General features: G+C 46.9%; 1 protein-coding gene across 18 annotated transcripts in view; it reads left to right on the top strand.

The window, feature by feature from the left end:
- Positions 1-21,004, top strand: part of ADGRB2 (adhesion G protein-coupled receptor B2) — a 1,191,470-nt gene that overhangs the window by 650,702 nt on the left and 519,764 nt on the right. For all 18 annotated transcript variants that reach the window (XM_069223314.1, XM_069223308.1, XM_069223306.1 and 15 more), the window contains one exon: positions 10,555-10,656. In XM_069223314.1, coding sequence (XP_069079415.1) covers positions 10,555-10,656 — 102 coding nt within the window. The remainder of the gene's footprint in view (positions 1-10,554; positions 10,657-21,004) is intronic.

Raw genomic sequence — 21,004 nt, 5'->3', positions numbered from 1 at the left:
GGTTGTATGTCAGTGTGTATGTGTGTGAGTATGTATGTTTGGATGGGTGTGAGTATGCGTGCATGAATGCATGTGTGAACGGAATTGTGAATGCTTGTATCAATGGAGTTGTGAATGCGTGTATGAATGGAGTTGTGAATGCGTGTATGGATGTTGAGAATGTGTGAGTGGATGCGTGTATGTAAGTGTAGGTGAATGGCTGTATGCGTGGTGCATGTGGGTATCTGTGCTTGTATGCGGGGGTGCAGTGTCAGAAGGGGGTGCTATGTCAGAAGGGGGTGGGGTGCGCTGTGGCTGGAGGGGGGTCTAGTGCTTGCTGGGGAGGAGGAAGCCATCTACCGGTGACAGGAAATGAATTCCCTGTCACCGGTAGCCCTTCCGCCATGGTTTTCGTGGCGGTGCCACCGCCGTAGAAACCATGTCAGAAGGCCGGCTCCTGATACCACCGACGGTCTTCTGTGGACCGCCGAGTTTGGAGATGATCATCTCAGGCCCGGCGGTTCAGACCGTCATGGCGATATGAGTGGAGATGTGGCGGGTTGGCAGAAGCCAACCTGCCACACTCATAATGTGGCGGTCTGCACCACCAGCCTGTTGGCGGTGGGACGTCCACATTTACCCTGGCGGTCAGATAATCACCAGTGCCAGAAGGACCCCCTAAGTGTTGTATCATGAATCTTAAGAATCTGAAAATTCTGAATTTTGTTTGGAATTCTCATATGTGTTTAATGAATGTCTTATTATGCATTTAATTCTGGTACTTATACCCAGCCTGAGTAGAATCAGAATCAGCTCTTCATTCTCCTTGAAGGACATCCCACATTGACTCTTGTGGCCACTTACTCATCAAGGCACAAGACCTTCAACCATGGCTTCCCCTGCATACCAGAAAGCCCATCACCCAAGCTTTCATCATGAGCAGGTTAGACTGGGGCAACACCCTCTTCTATAGAATATCAGCCCACCTCACGCACAAGCTCCAAACCATCCTAAACAACGCTGCAAGACTTGTTCTCAACCTACCTCACCGCACTCAGATCACTCCTCTCTACAGGGAACTATACTGGCTCCCCATTCTGAAACACTGCCCCTTCAAGATGCTCATCCTTGCCTACAAAGCATTTAATCCTGCCTACCTCATCTGCTGTCTGCACTTCCACCAGCCAACCCGCAAACTCCGATTGCCTTTGCTGTCACTCGCACACATTCTTCAGAATTGCAGAAGCAGTACAGGAGGCCGCTCATTTACCAACCTAGTAACAAAGACCTGCAACTCCCTCCCCCTGGACATCACAACAACCACCATGCTCAAAACATTCCGCAAGAAACTGAAGACCTGGCCCTTCACTTAGAGACCCTCACAGGTGATTAGCTTGCACTCTAACAATCCTTTTACCTTACATTACATCACAACCATGCAAGTATTTTCTAGGTTCCTTCAGATAATGACAGATAATCACAACTAGAGGTTGGAAGGCCCAGGAAACAAAAGCAAAAATATTGTTTCTCTCTCTCTCTATCCATTCTTCAAAAAATGTTTTAAGACAGAAGATCAGGCTGTACAGGAGGAGGGTTAGTTGTGAAACTTGTCTTTAGAAAAGCAGTATATCTAGCTGACACAGACAAGTGAGAAATGACCAGCACTAGTGTACTCCTTGAACAGCCCTCTGGATGCTCTCATTGATCACAAAGACTGTGGTGGTCATTATGACTTTGGCGGTCCTGCCCCGCCGCGCCTGCAGTTGTGGTCAGACCGCATCACAGCCAGTTCACCGCAGGTACCCCCAGGGGGGTGGGACCGCCTAGCAAAAGACTGACCACCTTCGACCTGGTGGTACACCTAACACCGCCCATGGTATTATGAGTATCCTTTCTGTACGGGATTCCGTGGTGGCATCCCTGCCACAAAATCCCTGGCGGAAAGGATACTGGTGACAGGAATACTAATTCCTGTTGTCACAACAGGACTCCCTGACCCCCCCTCCATGTAGGATGCTTCCCCCCAGTCCCTGTACTGACCCCCAGATCCCTATACTGAAACCTTACCCCCCCGATCCACGCTCTCACCCGCCCCGATCCATGCATGCACACACCACACTTACATACATACACGCACACATCCACGTTGGCTAATTCACACACACACATAAACACACGGCCACAGCACCCACCCCCCACATACACGCACACATACTCCCCCATCCCCCGCATTCACGCATTCACACAAGCACACAGACACTTGCACACACATCACATGCACACAAACACACACAACACCTCCCACCCCCTCCATTCACATACACACCCCCATTCACACACACAACCCTCAACACCCTCCCCATCCCCTGCCAGACGATCACCTTCCCTGCCAACACAACACCACCATGCCGTTTACAATGTTGTAATACAGCAGGCAGTGTGGTGGTGACGTGGCGGCGGAGCAAGCTCCACTAGACCGCTGGTATGGCTACTGACATATTCCACGTCAAATAGTGGGGGAGAGCAGCCAGTAGTCATAATATGGCGGTCGTCGGACTGCCAACACTGGCGGTCATATGGCGGCTGTGACTTTGGCGATCTACGAAATAGACCGCCTAAGTCGTAATGAGGGCCTGTGTTCTGTGTTTCCATCTCTGTGTCAATCAGTGTCTCGGGCTCCTCAGTGCTAAGTCATAAGTTTCCCATGACCATACAGCTGTTCAGACCCATAAAAGGGTGGCATAATTATTAATACAAGTCTCTTCTTCAGAGGTGGAAAATAAGGAAGATGACTCCTGGATTAGGTGCAACTTCAGTCCGTACCCTCACTTGTAGAGGTTTAGAATGCTGTACCTGGCTCACATTTGGGCCACTGTTCAACACAAACTCTGGCTGGCTCTACAGAACACATTTTGTCATATTTATGTAGGCCAAGACCACAGACAGCTTCTTCTGCTCACTGTTGGGTCAGCCTTCATTCTTAATGCAGTCCAGTGTGAGTTTGCAAAATGGATACCCTCATGGGTGCCAGGCTACACTTACTTAGACATCTGCCTAGGCATGAAATCTTCCAGAGAGCATATTCCTTCTTTCTTGCTCACCAAACACTAGAGCACTTCTTGATCTTAAATATTGCATGGAACTCATTAAAGATTATGGCAACCATAATAGACCCAAGAGTAGTTAGGGATTTTCCTCAACTGAGTTAATATTCGCTGGTGATACCAGGAGCTTTTTGGGATCACGGGGGGCCTGCATAGGCTAGTTTTTCATTCCAAGCTACATCATTACCTGGCTGATCGTGGGACCCTTCACAGGACATCTAGAGCAGGTTCATATCTATTGATCGATCTCTAGTTCATCACAGGATGACTGGGACCATATTCCCAACATGGAATTAGGCTGCCTCTTAGGAGTACAAGGTTTGTAGATTTCTTCCAAGAAAGATTTTCCAAGCACAGATAGAGGGGCTCACTATTTGGGCGTATACACCAGGGCTTTGGAGAAAATTATTCTGCATAAACTTAATTGAGCTAAAGATGGTTTATTGCTTTAAAATTCCCCTTTTAGTGACCAGGCCCAAGGTGGTGACAATTTACTCTGACAATGTCAGTGGCGCCTCCTATGGTGTCTTGTTAGTATCTGACAATATCAATGGCAGCTTCTCCACTACATTGGATGGTGATGAATCTGTGGGAATAGGCCATTTCCAAGGGCATTTTTGTGTCAGAAGGTTGAGGGAGTTCACTCTCCTCCGCTATACCAGCTGGTGATGAGTCTGTGGAATGGACCGTTTCCACCTGTATCTTCAGGGTGCTCAGTCTGTACTGTGACTGAGAGCTAACCAAGGGATCCTCAACTGCATCTTTGAGACATGAAGTCTACAAATGCAGACACATTTGCAATATGCTTAAAATCAAATTGCAATTTCTTTTACTCCTGGCAGGACAATGGTTGGTTCATTCAAGATCACTTCATGCTGGATGGATTAGGGGACCTTGTACATGTCTTTCCCCATCTCCCTTTCTTCTAAGGTACCTTCAGAAGATAAAGGACAGAGTTCAGCCTTCCAACATGGTCTCCCAACCAAGAATGAGGGAATGGTCATTATCGCTTCTCAGAGATCACTTAGCTTCAGTACCTAGTTCATGAGGCATAACCTTTTTCAATCCAGATCTCTGCTCTGACTATCTATATGCTATTAAACAGTTATTTTATGTTTTATTTAAACAAGATGGTAGCATTTGTTTACATCAGACAAGTGTTTACAAATGATTGTCGAATTTGGACTAGCAAAGGCGAAAACACAATATCCAGTTCTATAAATCTCCTGTCAGCTAAAATAACTAAATGATGTATTCAAGAAATTATCCCTCCCTGCCCACCCACAGTCCCCTCCCTCTTTCTTTCCAAGAAAGATTCAGCACAGTATTTCCCCAATTATTTGTTACATTTAGTTTTCGCAGTCACAAGAAATCTGGGTTTTCAATTGGTATAGTTAGCAAATTATTATATCAGCTACGGCCTTCTTGCTGCAGTTCTTCATGAGTAAGCAGGACTCTTGTCATCTCTGCCCAGGCCAACATTACACCTTGTGCCTTGCATCTTTCTAGTTTTCCATATGCTCACTCAATCATATCAGACTCCCCTGCCTCCCTGGTTGAGGCTCGTGGACTCAACCTGTGGATAGCTATGTGGCAATTTGCCACAGTGAGGACCAGTATGGCATAATATCTACTATGTTTTTTTCCCTTATTCAGCGGAAGAAGGCCTAGGAGGCATTTCTCATGTGACTGTTGTATATCCCAACCCGTGGCTTCCCTCAACAATGCCTGTCCAGTATGTCTGTAGTGCAGGACAAAACCACACCATATGAATAAAATCTGTGACCTCTGCACAACATCTCGAGGTATCTCTGTTGCCTGGTGGGGTTTATAGTGTGTAGGCTTTTAGGGGAAAGGTATGTCAAATGTATGTAATTATATTGTATCTGTTTAAAGTGGGAACAAACAGCCACCTCTTTCATGGCTGGATATATATTATCTCAGTCGCGTGGGATCAGGGGGCTCTTGCTGTATTATTACTATGTATTTTCAATGGGTAATGGTTTTGTTTTGTTCTCTGTGTGAGTGCGTGGTATAAGTGTGTTATCCTACATCCCCCAGCCATTGCCAGAAGAGTGACCAGGGTTTGAGTTGGCTCCGGGCATCCGGGAATGAAGGCCACAGCTGCCTAGCCGTGGCTGCCACCTTTGCATATTGAAGAAAGTGACCACTACCCAGTGTAAATGATTTCCGTGCCTTCTATAATGTTATGAACCTACCTGCTCGGTGAAGGTCAGAGAGCATTATGCATCCTCCTTCTTGCCATTTAGCCACTCTCATTCTGAGTGCTATTTGTGCAAATGGTGAAAGAGTCCAGATATCCATGTCAGCGACATAGGGTGCCCTTCTAAGCCTGTCTGATAGCCCTCTCGCACATTCTTCCCACAAGGCGATCACAGGAAACATGTGTTATTTGTTATTTCCTTGCATCAACAGTTCCCCCAGATGGCCTCCCTCGTGCGAGAACTCAATAATGTTTGTTCCCAGTTCTGTTCCCCATCCAACCAGTGCACTGCATGTTGCAATTGTCATCTGCCCTGCCTGAGCAGGTCCACTATTAATTTGTCCAGCTCCTTAAAGACCGCTCTTGGGTTTTTGTAGAAGGAACCTTGCATCGCATATACACATCTAGGTAGAACCACTATTTTCAAAAGTGCTATTTTCACCATCATTGAAAAATGCAGGGTATTCTAAAACTGTATGGAGGGTCAGAATCCCATCATTACACGTCCCATGTTAAGTTCATAAGACTGCTTTTCCTGATGGGCGATGTAGAGGCCTAAATGCCTAATTCCATTTAACTGCCAGGGCAGGCCCACCGTTGGCAGGGTCTCAAGGGAGCAACCCAGCAGGCTCCGCAGTGGGAACTAGACCAATTTGGAAAGATTCACCTTGAGCCCCAAAAACTCCCAGTGTTCTTGCATAATATTTAGAAGTATCAGAATGGATATATCCGCTTGCCTGAGGTATATCATGGTGTCATCCTCATACAGCAGCACTATATGCTATGTAGCACCTACTGTTATGCCCCATCCCTAGAGAGTTTGCGGAAGTCGGCACGCCAATGGCTCCATGACCGTGGCAGAAATCAAGGGACATCCCTATCTGGTACCACTTCTCAAGACTGTCTCTTCTGAGATGCAACATCCCATTCGGACCCTCGCCTGTGGACGTGCATAGAGTAACTCAACACATTTTATATAGAGGTGGTCCAGTCCCATTCTCTCCAGTACTCTCCACACATACTCCCAGTTAAAGGAGTCAAAAGCCTGTTCAATGTACAGGAAGGCCAACGCACAGCAACCCTTCTGGACATGCGGCAAATGCATGACATGTGGAAAGCACTGCAGGTTGTGTAAAATATTTCTACCAGGGATAAACCCTGATTGGTCCTCGTGGATGAGACGCAGCAGATATGGGAGAGGGCAAGATGCTAAGAAATGACTTAGGAGCTTAAAGTCGACATTTAGCATCAATGACAATCTGGATGTTGTGACAGCTGCTAGAAAACCCACCACTAAGATCCAGCAAATGACAGAGGATTTGTTCATTCCAAGGTTAGTCATTCTCTTTTGTGCTCTGTAGATGGTGTCATTTGATTGTTCAGATACCTGGCAACAACAGACATTGAACTGGGTCATCATACCTACAGGCAAGGTCCCGAGGATTTCTTGTTTACCTCCAGTGACATCAAGTGTCACTTAACTCACTAGCATGTTTGTCCTACTGTGGCAAATTCGCAAGATAGATGGGATTGAAGAGTGTTTGGTCATTTTTCATGTACAAACTGATTTCCTCCTCTGAAGCACAGTTGCTTTTTGTGGAAGGCAGTCTTCTTGATCACATCTGTGAAGGGCATAAGTGAACTGTGCGCTGTGTGCACCTTAAAACCATATATTGGGGTTCATTACAACCTCGGCGGTCTTTTTACAAGACCGCAGAGGGACCGCCGTGCGGAAGACCGCCAGTAGTGGCGGTTTGCCGCTCGGCATATTATGACTCTTGGCTGCTCTCTGTCCTTTTTACGACGGAGAGCCGCCAACAGCCATACTGGCGGGCGGCGGGGAAGTGGAGGTTGCTCCACCTCCACCGCCACACCAACAGAACACCGCCCACCGAATCACATCCTGTGATTCGGTGCGGCGGTGTTCTGTTGGCGGTGTGGTGTCGGCGGAGCAGCCCCCATGGCTCCCGTCCCCTCCCAGAGGATCGACGGACAAGGTAAGTCGATCGTCCGTTAGGGGAGGGGGGTGAGGGGGAGTTGTGTGTTGTGTGGGTGCATGGGGGTGTGCGTCTGTGTTTGTAGAGGGGGGTGTGAGTGCGTGTATGCTTGCAGGTGTGTTGCGTGTGTTGGGAATGAGTGCGTGTATGTCTGTATGTATGTCTGTATGGATGTGTGCGTGTATGTCTGTATATGGGTGTGCGTGTCTGACTGAGTGTGTGGATGTAGACATGTATGTTGGTTGGTGCCTGCGTGTCATGTGTGTATGAGTGTTGTTATGTTGGGGGTCGGGGTTTGGAGGGGGGCCCTGCCACCTTTGGGGGGTGGCAGGGGTGGTGGGGGTGTAGGGGAGGGAGTCAGGGTGGGGGAGACCCCTATCAGTGCCAGGGAAGGAATTCCCTGGCCCTGATAGGGCTTACCGCCATGGATTTCATGGTGGTTCCTACCGCTGGAAATCCACGGCGGTAAGTCGGGTCAAAATACCTGCAGCGGTATTGTGACGGCTGCCCGGCTGGAGACCCAGGTCTCCAGCCCAGCGGTCGTCTCCGCCCCGGCGGGCTGAACGGTGAAGCGGCGGATGAGCATGGCGGTAACCGCCATGGTCATGATACTAAAAAAAAGACCGCCAGCCTGTTGGCGGTCTTACCGCCGCTTTAACACCGTCCGGCAGAGTTGTAATGACCCCGATTGTCTTTTAGCTGAACAGTTATTCATCGTTACCCCTAAAGTGTAGCTCTAATGTTCTTCAGTTAAGATGTATTGCTGATGCCAGTTCTGTTTTTCAATACTGTCCTCAAAAAACCTATATTCTTCTAATAAACTTTTCATCACATATGATATTGTGGATGCTTGAACAGCATCTAAAGCAACATTTTTATATGGATTTTCTCTCAATTAATACTTCAGTCAGGTGAATTCTGTTCCCTAAAATATCCTTACACATCTCATTAAAGACAAAGACATTTCTGTTGTCTTTTTAAGCATATGTCTGTCAAAGTATGCTGAAATTTGTGTGGGCTACTTCACATGAGTTCTACAACCACCACATTCTTGATGCTCCTCCACTAGTTGGTGTGCAGTTTCACCAAGAGGTTGTCTTCCACCTTCTCTGTTCCTTTCTATTCTGTAGAATGTATCCTGATTTGGGACTAGGATAGATCCAGTACATAGCTAAATGGCAAATGTATCTTTATGGGAACTCCATTTAGTTGATAGGGCCTCTCCTGTTTTCTGTTTTTGCTTTCAACAATAAAAGCATTCAGAACCATCACACAAATTATGTCTGGTAAGGGTTGCTAACTTCATAAGCAAAGAATTGGTGTGTCCCAAGCTAGGCTTTGGTTTTATAGATTTTATAGAACCATTTTTCATCCTTATCACTGATGAATAGTGTACCGAAACACTGAAAAGAGGTTTAGGTCTACAGTCTTACAGAGGAAACATCCTTATTACCCATTCTGTACATTCATACTCCGTATTGTTTACCATCCTGCCTCCTCCCATCACCCAGGATTTCCCTCCAATCACTATTCCTAATCCTTATCTAATACACATTTTCTTGTGGCTTTTCCTTTCCATTATTTCATCCCTTGTCTTTTATCCTGCTCACTTCACGTTCCCATCGCTTCTTATATGGACAAATTCAGTGTAATAGTCCTTGCTGCTGATGATTATGATAATGTAGATTTTTATTAATGGCCCAGAGATGTCTCCTGAAGCTGTTCTATTTTTATTACATGTCTTCTCTTTCTCGGTCCATTTCTTAGTCATTTCTGCTCCTCAAGAGTCTCCTTCATCTGTTTAATTTTGTATTATCCATACATCTTCCTTTGTCAATATTTCCATCTGCAATCTCTGCCTTCATGTTTATTATTTTCTACTATTGTGTTTTGTCTTTCAGTTGCCCCCCTGACTTTTCACATAATGTTCTCATCAGTGTTCAACTTTTAGGTTCATTTTCTGGATTAATTTATATGTTTATTAAATTTGAATTTAATTTTAATTGCTAGTGTCTACTCCTTCTGAAATATTTATAGGCCATGACATCCTTCCTCCTCATTTAGCTTTGCAAAAATATGAAAGTACCATATGTTGACAATAGTTTGTTACAATACACCATTAGCTGTTGCTGTCAGAAGAGGTCTGTCTTGACTGCAGAAGGTGCTGCTTGTTTGTAGCTCCAGACCCTAGCTATTACAGTCAATTATGAAAATGTAAGAAATTACAGCTATGGTATACTCAACTGCCTGGGTGCCTGTTCTTGCACAAGGAATGACAAAAGATTACTACAGCACATGACCTTAAAAAACATTGGTCTTCCCTCAAGATGGTCATGTGCACTCCTCGGAGAATCAGCGAGGCTCAGCCTCTCTGCATTGTACTTTGCCATTTCAGCCAGTTTCATGTGATTTGTGTTGTCCATTATTCTTGCTCCCTCTTCCTACTGTTGGAATGACAATTTATATTTCATCAGTCCTTTTCCCACATCCTTCTCCCCTCTCCTGGTTTCTTGCTCATTGGATTGACTCTTTGACTTTTTTTCTTTAAACTATGCTTTAAACTATGCTACTCACCCTCTTCTGATCTCTCTCTCAGACTGGAACAATTTGTTTTTTTCCCAATAGACACCTGTCCCAGATCTGTTTCTCCCTCCAGCTCTCTTTGCCTCTCTTCCTGCCCATCTCTCTCCCCTCGCTCTACCCTCTCAGACGTCTTTTCTCTCTTTCTCCATCTTTTCTACTTTCCACTCAATTCTGGTTGAATGACAATGTACATTTCAGGTCTCCCTCTCCGAAACATTCTTCCCCTGATCACTTGCTTATTGACTTAACTTGCTGTCTTTTCTTCATTAACCTGTAACACTCACCCCCTGATCACTTAGTCTCTCACAGTTGAACAGTTGTCAATTATCTATTTTGTAGGGGAAATCTGTCCCACTTACTATCTTCCTTCCGCTCTCCTCCCTGCCACTCTATTTTCTGTTTCTCTATGTGTCATGATTGTCTTGTTCTCAGTACTGTGCTTCTTTCACCTTCTGCATGATTCCGCCTATCCGCCCCCTCCCTTCAGTGGAATACCAGTCTGTTTAGCAGTGCATTCTTGTCTTTCATCTCCCTAAGATTCCACTGTGTGGCATTTACTGGTTACCCTTTCTTACTATTCTTTGTCCTTCTCTTTTGTTCTGTTGGTAATGTTATTTATCCACTGATCTCTTAGTTTACATATTCCATGTTTCATTTTGCTTTGCAGCTTTTCATGAAATGTGCAAGGATGAATATGTAATGTCGATGACTTGGAAGAAAACTGCTGCAGGTGACATCACCTACAACAAGTGCCCACCAAATGCGACTGGTCAGTGAGTTCTCTTTATCTTTGCCTATTTTTTATGCCTAACTATTTTGTCTTATTTTCATCTTTTGATTGTATGCTGCGGAGGAAAAGTATTAAGAAAACTAATTTAAGATTGCTTTGTAAACTGTTTTTGCAAGAGCACATAGTGGAGGGAGATCAGCTTTTCAATAATATTGTAACAGGGTAAGGGAAGACTATTTTAAGTAGGTGTTCCAGTTGCTCTTCTATCTATAAATGAGAAATGAAAGATCTCCTAGACCTAAGGGAAGTGATAAGAGCATCAAAACTGGAAGTGATATAGCCAGGAACCTGTGTATTTGCCTGGAAGTGATAGAGCCAGTAACCTGTGTATTTGCCTGGCACAGAGTGAAAATGGTAGAGGTCAGGTGTAGGGTGCATACCTGTGTTAGTGCTAGTGATGAGTGATAGATATACAGGGAGGTGGGTTGCCTGAGGAGTTTTGTAAGAATAAGTTGAGAGGTAAAAAAGGAGGTTTGCCTAATGACTGAAAGTGCACGCCTTTGTCCATCAGATCTTCATTTTTATTAGATGTAGATTAGTGCCAAAACATGAGAATAATGTGTGTTTTTGGCATAGTATTTACCAACTCAACCTGGGAACTATTTCAACTTTAAAACATAAAGCTGAGCCAGCCAAGCCCGGGAGAGAGAATTTATATCAGACCTTCACAATTTGTTCGTTAAGAGTAATATGGAGAATCCAATGTGCCTTTTACTATAAAGGCTAGCTCACCTTCTTAGAACAAATAAGGTATTAGTGGATGAACTTCTGCTAAATCTGGAGTTTATGAATCCCTACTACCTGTAGAGGTAACTGCCCCAGTGTGGGATAACAAAACATTTGAAGAAATAAATAATGGTTATTAGTTTGATATAAAAAGGTTTGTTGAACAGCAAGGTTACATGGTATTCTACAAAAACATCAGTGTACATGTCTATGTGACTTACAGATGCAAAACTACCTTTAGAGTTGTTCTCATTACTATCAACTAACTAATTTTCGCATGGAGTGTGTATATACAAAAATGTATCCCTCTCTCTTTCTCTCTCTCTCTCTATATATATATATATATATATATGTATATGTATATGTTTGAGGCATGTGTCGCTGTAGATGTACATTCTGTGCATACTCCTGCCATCTAGTGTTGGCCTGAATGCATGTAAGTTATTTTTCTTTGCAGAGGTCTTTCCAATTATGAGATAATGTGACTCTTCCTTTTGGCAATAATGCATTGTAGGAAGTTGGCTCTGTATGCGCTATTTCAAAGTAAGGAATAGTATGCACAGAGTCCAAGGGTTCCCCTTAGAGGTAAGATAGTGGCAAAAAGAGATAATACTAATGCTCTATTTTGTGGTAGTGTGGTCGAGCAGTAGGCTTATCAAAGGAGTAGTGTTAAGCATTTGTTGTACACACACAGGCAATAAATGAGGAACACACACTCAGAGACAATTCCAGGCCAATAGGTTTTTGTATAGAAAAATATATTTTCTTAGTTTATTTTAAGCACCACAGGTTCAATATTTACATGTAATACTTCAAATGAAAGGTATTGCAGGTAGGTACTTTAGGAACTTTGAATTAGTAAAATAGCATATACAGGTTTCACATAAATCACATTTAGCTATTTTAAAACTAGACAGCGCAATTTTCAACAATTCCTCGGGGGTGTAAGAGTTTGTTAGTTTTTGCAGGTAAGTAAACCACCTACGGGGTTCAAGTTTGGGTCCAAGGTAGCCCACCGTTGGGGGTTCAGAGCAACCCCAAAGTTACCACACCAGCAGCTCAGGGCCGGTCAGGTGCAGAGGTCAAAGTGGTGCCCAAAACGCATAGGCTTCAATGGAGAAGGGGGTGCCCCGGTTCCAGTCTGCCAGCAGGTAAGTACCCGCGTCTTCGGAGGGCAGACCAGGGGGGTTTTGTAGGGCACCGGGGGGGACACAAGTCCACACAGAAAGTACACCCTCAGCGGCACGGGGCGGCCGGGTGCAGTGTGCAAACAAGCGTCGGGTTTTCAATAGAAATCAATCGGAGACCAAGGGGTCTCTTCAGCGATGCAGGCAGGCAAGGGGGGTAGCCACCACCTGGGCAAGGGAGAGGGCCACCTGGGGGTCGCTCCTGCACTGGAGGTCGGATCCTTCAGGTCCTGGGGGCTGCGGATGCAGTGCCTTTACCAGGTGTCGGGTCTTTGAAGCAGGCAGTCGCGGTCAGGGGGAGCCTCGGGATTCCCTCTGCAGGCGTCGCTGTGGGGGCGACTCTGGCTACTCACGGTCTCGCAGTCGCCGGGGAGTCCTCCCTGAAGTGATTGTTCTCCACAAGTCGAGCCAGTGGCGTCGGGTGCAGAGTGCCAAGTCTCACGCTTCCGGCGGGAAACACGTGTTTTTTCAAAGTTCCTTCTTTGTTGCAAAGTTGCAGTCTTTGGTTAACAGAGCCGCTGTCCTCAGGAGTTCTTGGTCCTTCTAGATGCAGGGCAGTCCTCTGAGGCTTCAGAGGTCGCTGGTCCCTGTGGAAAGCGTCGCTGGAGCAGTGTCTTTAGAAGTGGGGGAGACAGGCCGGTAGAGCTGGGGCCAAAGCAATTGGTGTTTCCGTCTTCTCTGCAGGGTTTTTCAGCTCAGCAGTCCTCTTCTTCTTAGGTTGCAGGAATCTGAGTTCCTAGGTTCTGGGGAGCCCCTAAATACTAAATTTAGGGGTGTGTTTAGGTCTGGGGGGTTAGTAGCCAATGGCTACTAGCCCTGAGGGTGGCTACACCCTCTTTGTGCCTCCTCCCTGAGGGGAGGGGGGCACATCCCTAATCCTATTGGGGGAATCCTCCATCTGCAAGATGGAGGATTTCTAAAAGTTAGAGTCACCTCTGCTCAGGACACCTTAGGGGCTGTCCTGACTGGCCAGTGACTCCTCCTTGTTTTTCTCATTATCTCCTCCAGCCTCGCCGCCAAAAGTGGGGCCGTGGCCGGAGGGGGCGGGCAACTCCACTAGCTGGAGTGCCCTGGGGTGCTGTAACAAAGGGGGTGAGCCTTTGAGGCTCACCGCCAGGTGTTACAGTTCCTGCAGGGGGAGGTGTGAAGCACCTCCACCCAGTACAGGCTTTGTTACTAGCCACACAGTGACAAAGGCACTCTCCCCATGTGGCCAGCAACATGTCTGGTGTGTGGCAGGCTGCTAGAACTAGTCAGCCTACACGGATAGTCGGTTAAGGTTTCAGGGGGCACCTCTAAGGTGCCCTCTGGGGTGTATGTTACAATAAAATGTGCACTGGCATCAGTGTGCATTTATTGTGCTGAGAAGTTTGATACCAAACTTCTCAGTTTTCAGTGTAGCCATTATGGTGCTGTGGAGTTCGTGCATGACAGACTCCCAGACCATATACTCTTATGGCTACCCTGCACTTACAATGTCTAAGGTTTTGCTTAGACACTGTAGGGGCATAGTGCTCATGCACTTATGCCCTCACCTATGGTATAGTGCCCGCTGCCTTAGGGCTGTAAGGCCTGCTAGAGGGGTGACTTATCTATACTGCATAGGCAGTGTGAGGTTGGCATGGCACCCTGAGGGGAGTGCCATGTCGACTTAGTCTTTTTATCCCCACTAGCACACACAAGCTGGCAAGCAGTGTGTCTGTGCTGAGTGAGGGGTCCCCAGGGTGGCATAAGATATGATGCAGCCCTTAGAGACCTTCCCTGGCATCAGGGCCCTTGGTACCAGGGGTACCAGTTACAAGGGACTTACCTGGATGCCAGGGTGTGCCAATTGTGGAAACAAAAGTACAGGTTAGGGAAAGAACACTGGTACTGGGGCCTGTTTAGCAGGCCTCAGCACACTTTAAAATCAAAACTTAGCATCAGCAAAGGCAAAAAGTCAGGGGGTAACCATGCCAAGGAGGCATTTCCTTACATGCATATGGTCTCTTTCCCCTGTTGGGTTCGGATGTGTGCTCCTGGTTGATACTGTTGCGGGGCCCTTTCGGTTCACATGGGTCCTTCCCTAGGTCTGTATTGTACTTTAATCATTCCTCCCTTATTTTCCATCTCAGATCGGGATGATGGCGGCCCCTCCTGGGCCTTGCCTGTCGGGCTTACTCTCTTCTCTCTGTTGCATCTCTCCACCGTGCATTGACAGTGATGGAACAGATGCCATTTTGATATTGTCCGCTCTGCCACGTGAAATACCCCCGGACCGATCGCCATCAGGTCTGCAATTTGTGCTTGTGGCCGGAACACAGTGAGGCTGCCTGTGATGCTTTCTGCTCCAAAAAAGAGTCTTCACGACTGTTGCACACGTTGACTTGAGATGTTGTGTAAGGTGGAGACAATACCCCAGTCCTCCTCAGTTCGAGGAGGTTGAGAGAGAACAAAATCAACAAACTTTAGCTGCAGATGAGGAGGCTTTCTCCCCTGAGAAAGTTTTGGCTTTGAACTGGAGATTGAAGACCTTCCGCCACCTCAGCTGTCCATGAGTACATCACCTCCCTCCACCTCCACACCATACTCCCTATGAGCAGACGTCAGCTAAAGGGCACTTGGCCATTCTGGAACACAAGCGGAAGGCTTTCGGACCTCTGCTGCCTTTGGGCATGGTTGGAACTAACAAAGTGCTCTGGACACCCCGGCCAACTCTAACTTGGCACTAAAGAAGTCTTTGAGACTAACCACTTCAGTGCTGGACACTCCAACACAGAGCTGACCCTTGACATCTACTACATCTGCCTCAGCAGCGACTGGATCATCGGTGCCAAAACCAAAGGCACCCTCTGAGTAAAAGTCTTCGGTGTTGACCAGCAAGTTTGACTCTGGCAAAGTTGAGTTGTTTCTCCATGCAGATGCAGGAGCAGCTCAACTCAAAGCAGAAACACCTGGGCATCCACCGTCACACATGCCACATCTTTGTCTGCTCTTCGGGCCCTGCTGCTCTACCCTCGAAATGTCAGCTGTCCTTCAAGGAGGCCGTGGACACTTGGGCATAAATGCGGCAGGGAAACAGGTGGCAGCGCAGTCGGCAAACCACTGGTGCATTGCTTGTTCTGTCGGCCTTCTTGCAATATGTGATTGTGCCTACTGGGATGGAACTTCTCCAGTAGCATTGAAAACAGGGTTAGGAGTTTCTGATAGCAAGCTGATGTCAAACACCTATATTCGCTGTGCCCTGGACGCAACCAACACCGCTGCTGAATGGGTGAATTCTTGCATTCAGTTGCGCAGAAATGCATAGAAGTTCAGAAGAACTTGCTGAACATGCTCTTTCATGGTGAGCACTTCTTTGGCCCACAAGTGGACCAGGCTTCAGAAAAAATTAAAAGGGATCCGGAGACAGAGAAAAGATGGGGGCACTGCGAACTTGCGCTCACTGCGGCTTCTTTCGCCACACCCCATACCGTGGCGGCTCAAAGACCACTTCCCCTGAAGCCTCCACGTCTTATCAGCACATTCAGGGCCAGCAATCCTATCCCAGAGTTTATTTATATCGGGCTTCTCAGGGAGTAGCTCGTGAGCTACTGGTAGCTCGCCAGCTACCTATAAGTAGGTCTCCTGTGTGCAGCCCAGCCTAGTACCAAGAGGGGAATGCATGTATTTGAGATGAAAATGTATGCATTTCCAGAACTCATTAGCTGATGTTTATAGAAAAATAGTTGAATAAATATATTTCCAAACTATAACTAAACCTGATATTTACAGATCAATCATGCAGCACTCTGGGGCCTTATTACTAATATTATTGTCTTGATGCGAAGGACACTGCAGCTATGGCTATTATGTATTACCCATGTAGAAGCATTCCACACCGACAAAGTTTTTTTACATTATTGCTGGCAACTCTGCCTGATGAACTGAGGTGATCACTGTACATAACCAATATAATCTTCCCGTGATTCCATCACCAATACAACAGTAATAACATTAGTAGCTCAAGATGGTTTTAATTGAATATAAATAGCTCGTATTACAAAAAAGGTTAGAGATCCCTGTTTTAGATGGTCCTATAGAGGCAACAATTTCAGAAGCAAGGTTAGCGCCCTAAAAGGAGCTACACCCGCCACCAAACCCCGGCTTGCTTCTTCTCCCCGACCACACAACACCTGTGGCTTTCCCTCATGCAAACTGTCACCTCGGGCCAGTATGTGTTGGCAATTATCTAACATGGTTATTGTCTGGAGCTCACTCCTGCCACCGTTCCACCTCGCAAACACAGACTTTCACTGGAACATCAGTGGCTGTTCACGGCAGAGTTCAAAGCCCTCCTCTTAAAAGGGCTGACAAAACCTGTCCCCCACCATCAGCAAGGTACTGGAGTGTACTCACTTTACTTCCTAATACCCAAAAAACGGGTCCATCAGGCCGATTGTGGACCTCAGGCTCCTAAACTAGCACATCCTGTCTTAACATGTTCACCTGGTGACCCTTCAGGATGTCATTCTGCTTCTCCATCAAGGCGACTTCATGGCTGCAGTTGACCTAAGGGATGTCTATTTCCACATAACAATACATCTGGCTCATCACTTCTATCAGATTTGTGCTCAGCGGAAGACCTTATCAGTTCAAAGTGCTCCCCTTTGGGGGTCACTAGTGCATCTCTGGTGTTCACCAAATGCCTTGCGGTGGTGGCTGCACACCTGCGCAGACAGGGATCCACATTTTTCCATATATGGATGATTGGCTTATCTAAAGTGCCACCCGCCAGCAGTGCCGCAAACACAAACAGGTCACAATACAGCTGCTTAATCTCTTAGGGTTTACCATAAACGCCTCAAAATCCTACCTCCAATCCCTCCAGATCCAGACCTACCTAGGGGCTATTCTCATCTTGGATGTAGGTGTAGCCTATCCAAATCCTGCCATGATCTAGTCCTTTCAGACACTGCTCCCCTTGTTTAAAAAAAATCAGCAAACCACAGTAGGAACAGTTGTGTGCCTCCTAGGCATGAAGGCCTTTTACATTGTCTTACTACCTAATACCAGTCTTCACATACGTCAGGTGCAAGAATGTTTAGCGCATCAGTGGTCTCAGGCTGGCGGTCACAGGATGATCTTGTGTTGATTGGATGCCGCACTTATCACTCTCTGCAGTGGTGCAACACCAACAACCTGTGGCAAGGGCGGCCTTTCCTCAACCTTGTTCCACAGAGGATTGTTACAGCAGATGCCTCTCTTACTGGTGTGGTGGCCCTCATGCTCATCCTGGTGGCACCCACATGGGCCTGCCAGCTGTTGTTCACAACTCTGCTCTAATTCTCACTGGTTCCTCATGAGAGGTTCCCCAACAAGCCAGACCTTCTCATGCAGAACCATGGAGAAATCCGTCCCTAGAACATAGGTCGCCCAAGCTTGCGATCTGGCTCCTGAGTTCATAGAATTTATATACCTCAATCTTCCACCTGCATACATGAGCATTCTCGAGGAAGCTCGGAGACGTACTACCTGTGCCTGCTGTGCAGTCAAGTGGAAGAGATTTGTCTGCTACTGTCACAATTGATCCATAGAAAGCCCCTGTGCAAGATGTTGTCTGTTACTTACTTCACTTGCATGTTTCTAGATTACATCTAGCCGCCGGGGCTACTTACCTTCAGAATAGACAACACATCTCCGTCTTCAGGATATCGGTCATTAAAGCTTTCATGAAGGGTCATTCGTCCCCAGGTCCCACTGGCACTCTCATGGTATCTCAACATTGTACTCACACGACTCATGGGTACTCCATTTGAGTCCCCTCCACACCTGCCCCCCTCAGTTCCTCTCTTGGAAAGTGGCATTTGTTTGTTGCTTTCACCTTCCTCAAGCATGTCAGTGAGCTTCAGGCATAACCCCTGGAAGAACCTTTCTTCAATGTACATAGGGTTAGGGTTGTCTTCATTTAAGGCAGCAGTGCTGTCTGTGGATTGTGACATTCAATGTGTCTGTTCTTTCAATGTGAGTGTGTGTATGTGTGCATCTATGTGTCTATATATAGTTGTGTGTTTGTGTGTGTATATATAATCACCTATTGGCGGTCACCACTATGTAGTTATAGTTAGGACCTAGTTTCTATAGAAAAAGCTGTTTTTTGTTTGCCAATCTCTTTGGCACCACTTCACAAATCTTCACGGAAATGTCCCCAAAAAATCAACAGTCACGTGAGCTGCTGCTTGGAAAGCTTCATGGTGATCCCTGAAGCGGGGGACAAGATAAAAAGGGGGGGGGGAGAATTTAGGGTTTTTCCATGTTAATTCCCATAGAAACAATTGAACAGCCATAGCGACAAAACCACTGGACGGATTTATAACAAATTTGTCAGAAAGGTAGCTCTTGGCCCAGAAAGAGCCCTTTTCATTATTTGTTGTAAATCTGTTGAGTAGGTTTTAAAAAATTTAAGAAAATTCAAATTTGTATATAAAGGGACGCAAAGGATTCGCAACCCCTTCCGATCTTGTGCTGAGATCTGATTGGCTGCCGACACTTCAAACCAGGAAGTGTTGGCAGCCATCTTGGGACTCTTTCACAAAAATGTGCAACAAAAGAAAAGGGTCCAAGGTACAGACACCCTGACCCCTTAGCTCTGGTGCTGGGGTCCACAGGGACCTTCCCAGAACAAAAAAGCATTTTTTAAAAAACTTTTCACCGCAATTCGTGGCTGATCCAGCAAATATTAAGAAAAAAAGAACAAAGCATGGGCTCCTGCGCTTCGTCTTTTTCAAGCCCTTAGGAGGGCCAATTCCTGGAGGCCATGCTTATTGAAGTGTGGGGGGCTGCTCAGCCTCCCCCATCCAGCCCGGGGACCTCCACCTCCCCAGGGTCTATTTCAGTTTATATGAGGGGGAGGTGCCAGCCCCCCCTCGTAGCCCTGGGGACCACCACCTCCCCAGAGCTTTCATCCACAGCCCCAGGAACCGCGACCTCCCCGGGGCATATTTTAAAAAAGCGATTGGGGTTCCGTTTCAGACCCCTATAGCCTCAAGGACCACCATTTACCTGGGGTATTTATTAGATTGTGTGTGGGGGGCTGCGCAGCCCCGGGGACCATCACCTCTCTGGGGCAATCTGGAAAAAATTGAAAGGGGGTCAGTTTCTGATCCCCTGCAGCTGTGGGGACCAGCACATCCCCAGGGCACATTTTTTCTGGAGGGGAGGCCATGCGGTCCACCTCGAGGAGCCACAGGTGGCCTTGGGGACCGCCACCCCCCAGGGTCGGCTCCTGCTATGTCTCTGGGTGCCCACCCCTGCGACATAGTTGGTTTCTGTGGCTTGGTGGCAGCTTTGAAGCTGCCACCAAGTCACAGCAAACACTTTGGTCTGATGGAGGGAGAGCTGTCAAATCTCTGTGGACAGGCAGACAGAGGAAACTGCTCTCGCAGAGAGAAGCTGCTTTAGTAGCTCCCTCTCTATGACAGCAATGCTGCCTCCCACAGGAGGTGGGAAGCCAGATGGAACTGTGAGGGCATTCAGGCTCCCCCCATGGTTCCCACCAGTGAGAGTCGGTGCCCTGGGTAGCACCCAGGTCACATGACCTGATTCCAGGGCATTTGGTTCCCGGGGCAAAGATTGGTATCGGAAGGGAAGCCTCAAGGCATCCCTCCCCTCCACCCCCCAAAAAAAAATTACACCTGGCCTGGGGGGATGGGGTCCCCAGGGTGGAGATCGGCCTGGGGAGGGGGGCTGCACGGATCCTTCCCTCAAAATTAAATGATTAGACTAGGTCTGGGGAGATTGGGTCCCTGGGGCCTATATCAGCCTGGGGGTGGGGGGGTGGAGTCAGGCAGTGTTCATTGGCTATAAGGGTTGCCCGCAGGCCCTGTGGACAACCCCATTGGGCACAGCCGAAGGCCCTACACAGCACAAGTTTGAGTGGTTGTAGGGTTTGGCTGCAGGGACTGGCTACTCCCTACAGCCAATCCCAGCCACGCATGGCCTTTGGCGGCAGCGGTTGGTTTAACATATAGTAACGTACAGTAATGAAATCACTGTACATTAAAAAAAACATGGAAATTCACTTAAAAAACAGTGGTTACAGGGACGTCAGTTAGGTTCTGAATTTACTCATATAAAACTATAGAAATTCAGCAGTTAGAGTTCCTTCAAGTAATTTTAATTCGCACCGTCTGGTAACTGTAACTCGCACCCTCACCTTGCACTGCTAATTACCCCAGATATGACAGCACTCATGACAACCTCTTTAACGTCATTATTACAGTTATAAATGAAACATTAGAACTCACTGTATTGAAGAAATACTATGCATCAGCGGGGGAGCGAGTTATAGTTACCTTAGGGCATGAGTTATAGTTACTTGAAAGAATTCTAACTATAACTGCTGAATTTCTATGGTTTTCTACAAATAAATTCAAAACCTAACTATAACGTCCCTG

This window comes from Pleurodeles waltl, chromosome 3_1 (assembly GCF_031143425.1).
Source record: "Pleurodeles waltl isolate 20211129_DDA chromosome 3_1, aPleWal1.hap1.20221129, whole genome shotgun sequence".
NCBI lineage: Eukaryota > Metazoa > Chordata > Amphibia > Caudata > Salamandridae > Pleurodeles > Pleurodeles waltl.
This window is presented reverse-complemented; position numbering and strand designations above follow the sequence as displayed.